The 2,331-nt window shown below is 44.7% G+C and overlaps 1 protein-coding gene across 1 annotated transcript; it reads right to left on the bottom strand.

Moving 5' to 3' along the window:
- Positions 1 to 431: 431 nt before the first annotated feature.
- On the bottom strand, positions 432 to 2,119 carry LOC108578081 (histone-lysine N-methyltransferase SETMAR-like). The gene is made up of 2 exons (XM_017941336.1): positions 2,041 to 2,119; positions 432 to 1,491 (listed from the first exon to the last, which is right to left on the bottom strand). Exons 1-2 carry the CDS (start codon positions 2,117 to 2,119, stop codon positions 446 to 448), a joined length of 1,125 nt encoding a protein of 374 aa, XP_017796825.1. The 3' UTR covers positions 432 to 445.
- Positions 2,120 to 2,331: the final 212 nt, after the last annotated feature.

The raw sequence follows: 2,331 nt of genomic DNA, 5'->3' as shown, positions 1-2,331 counted from the left end.
TTCAGGATTTCCGTCTCAAGATAATTCTGGGCTAGGCCGGATTTCAGCTCCGACCACTTGCCCAGGATGAACTTAACAGAACTTAGTTCGATGTTAATTGTCTTGTCCATCAGGAAGGCCTCCAATTCCTTCCTGTGGACTTTCAATGATTCCAATGATTCTCTTGGGTTGCCCGGTTTGCTGGGCTGCCCTGCAGCCTCGCTCCCGGCAATCCTTTGTCCTTTCTTCGGCAACTTGGAGGTCGCCGAAGTCGACTCTTTGGAGTCTCGTCTGCTCGTTCTATGCTCCGAATCCGAAGACTCCCCTTCCTCCCTCCGCCTCTCCTTCCGTTTCGATTTGTATTTTGGTTTAATATTAATATCCATAATATTAGGTTGATGCAAAAGAAATCTCGGTTTTTAACCTTTAACTTTAAACGATCGTAACTTTTTTATTGTAAGTTTTATTAGTCAAAATAAGAACCGTTAGAATTAGTACAACGTTGCCAACGAGATACAAGTTTATTTATGCCGGTAGCATAAAATTCCGGGGTTCTGGAGGTGACGAAAGCGTTGAAGGCGTTCTTGGCTTCGTCTTGGTTTTTGAAGCATTTCTCGCGCAAAAAGTGGTCAAGATGCTTGAAAAAATGGTAATCGGTGGGTGAGAGGTCGGGTGAGTATGGTGGATGGTCCAGAGTTTCATAGCCCAACTCGTGCAGCTTTTGTCGCGTCATCATTGAAACGTGTGGTCGAGCGTTATCATGAAGAAGAATTGGACCTTTTCTGTTGACCATTGCCGGGCACATGCGTCGAAGTTTTTGGTACATTTCCTGGAGTTGCTGACAATACTTTTCAACCGTAATGGTTTCGCCTGGATTCAGGAAGCTGTAATGAATAAAACCGATCGCAGACCACCAAACAGTCACCATGATCTTCTTTTGGTGAATTTTTGGCTTCGGAAAGTGCTTGGGAGCCTCATTATGGTCTAACCATTGAGCTGAACGTCGCCGGTTGTTGTAGAGGGTCCATTTTTCGTCGCAGGTTACAATTCGATCGAGAAAAGGATCGTTGTTGTTGCGCAGAATGAGTGCCGATGACACATCGAAACGACGATTTTTTTGGGATTCGTTCAATTCGTGCGGAATCCATTTGTCAAGCTTTTTCACTTTTCCAATTTTCTTCAAATGACGAACAACAGTCGATTGGTCAACGTTGAGTTCCTCAGCGACTTCTCGTGTGGTTTTTAGTGGGTCAGCTTCGATTAACGTCTTCAATTGTTCGTCATCAACTTCTGATGGTCGACTACCATGTTCTTCGTCTTTAAGGCTCTCATCACCATTACGAAATCGAGCGAACCATCGTTGTACTGCACGTTCGTTAACAGTATCTTGATTAAAAGCTTCGTTGATATTGCGAGCCGTCTCAGCCGCTTTTCGACCTCGTTTCAACTCGTACAAAAAAATTGCTCTTAATTGCTTCTTGTCTAGCATTGCTAAAAATGATAAAAATATAGCTATAATTAAGATAAATCATATAATATTTGTAATAAAAATAAAGAGCAGATTCTAAGCTTTAAAATGATATGCATATATTGACAAAACTTATTTCCAAATTTATTAAAATTTCAAAGATAAAGTTCAACAATATAAAAACCGACATTCCTTTTGCATCAACCTAATAGTTCCCACGAGTTGGGTGGAAATGAGGTCGATCCAGGTTGAGCCACCCCTTACCCGGGCAGGGCTTTTACACCGGAGGACGCCAGGTATCCGGAGTTTGGTCGCTAGGGACTGATGCACTCACCAGCCACGTTCCGGTGCCATCGACAAGAACGTACCCCACCACCGCGTACCGCAGTTTAAGGTTAAGGATTTTTTAGAGAGGTTTTCATCCTCTCAGCCCAGCCGGTTAAGGCAAGACTCCCGTTTCTCTAACGCCACTACCATTGCAGACGACTTCAGTGGGTCGTTGCATCGTCAGAGTTTACGGTGTGGGGCTCCGCACGATTTTGCTAACTGGAGCACTTGGGGTTTCGGATACCTCGGGATCACCTATCCCGTACCTCTCACGACTGCTGTCGCTCGCGGTCCCTGAGGCCTAGAACTAAAAGGAGGTTGGCCTGCGCCTTCCTCCTTGTCCATCTCTTTTTCGTCATTTGTACCCTTATCGAGATTTTATAATTAAGTCGCTTATTTATTCATTCCTTTCCTTGCCATTTTGGCTCCCTAATACCTGGAATACTGTCAGCTCACGATTCTTTCGAACCCCCACTGACGTTGAGTCCCACCCGGCTAAGTCCGGGTGCCTGAGGTGCACAGAGGCTTTAATGTGCACTGGTACAGGATACGAGTTA

Source organism: Habropoda laboriosa, unplaced genomic scaffold (genome assembly GCF_001263275.1).
Source record: "Habropoda laboriosa isolate 0110345459 unplaced genomic scaffold, ASM126327v1 scaffold1111, whole genome shotgun sequence".
In the NCBI taxonomy this organism is placed as follows: Eukaryota; Metazoa; Arthropoda; class Insecta; order Hymenoptera; family Apidae; genus Habropoda; species Habropoda laboriosa.
This window is presented reverse-complemented; position numbering and strand designations above follow the sequence as displayed.

Excerpts from the sequence above, each read along its gene's own strand:
- LOC108578081 (XM_017941336.1), bottom strand. The coding sequence starts at position 2,119 with ATGGACAAGGAGGAAGGCGCAGGCCAACCTCCTTTTAGTTCTAGGCCT. Across the intron at positions 1,492-2,040 it reads AGCGACAGCAGTCGTGAGAG|CTATATTTTTATCATTTTTA; the intron begins GTACGGGATAGG and ends TCTTAATTATAG.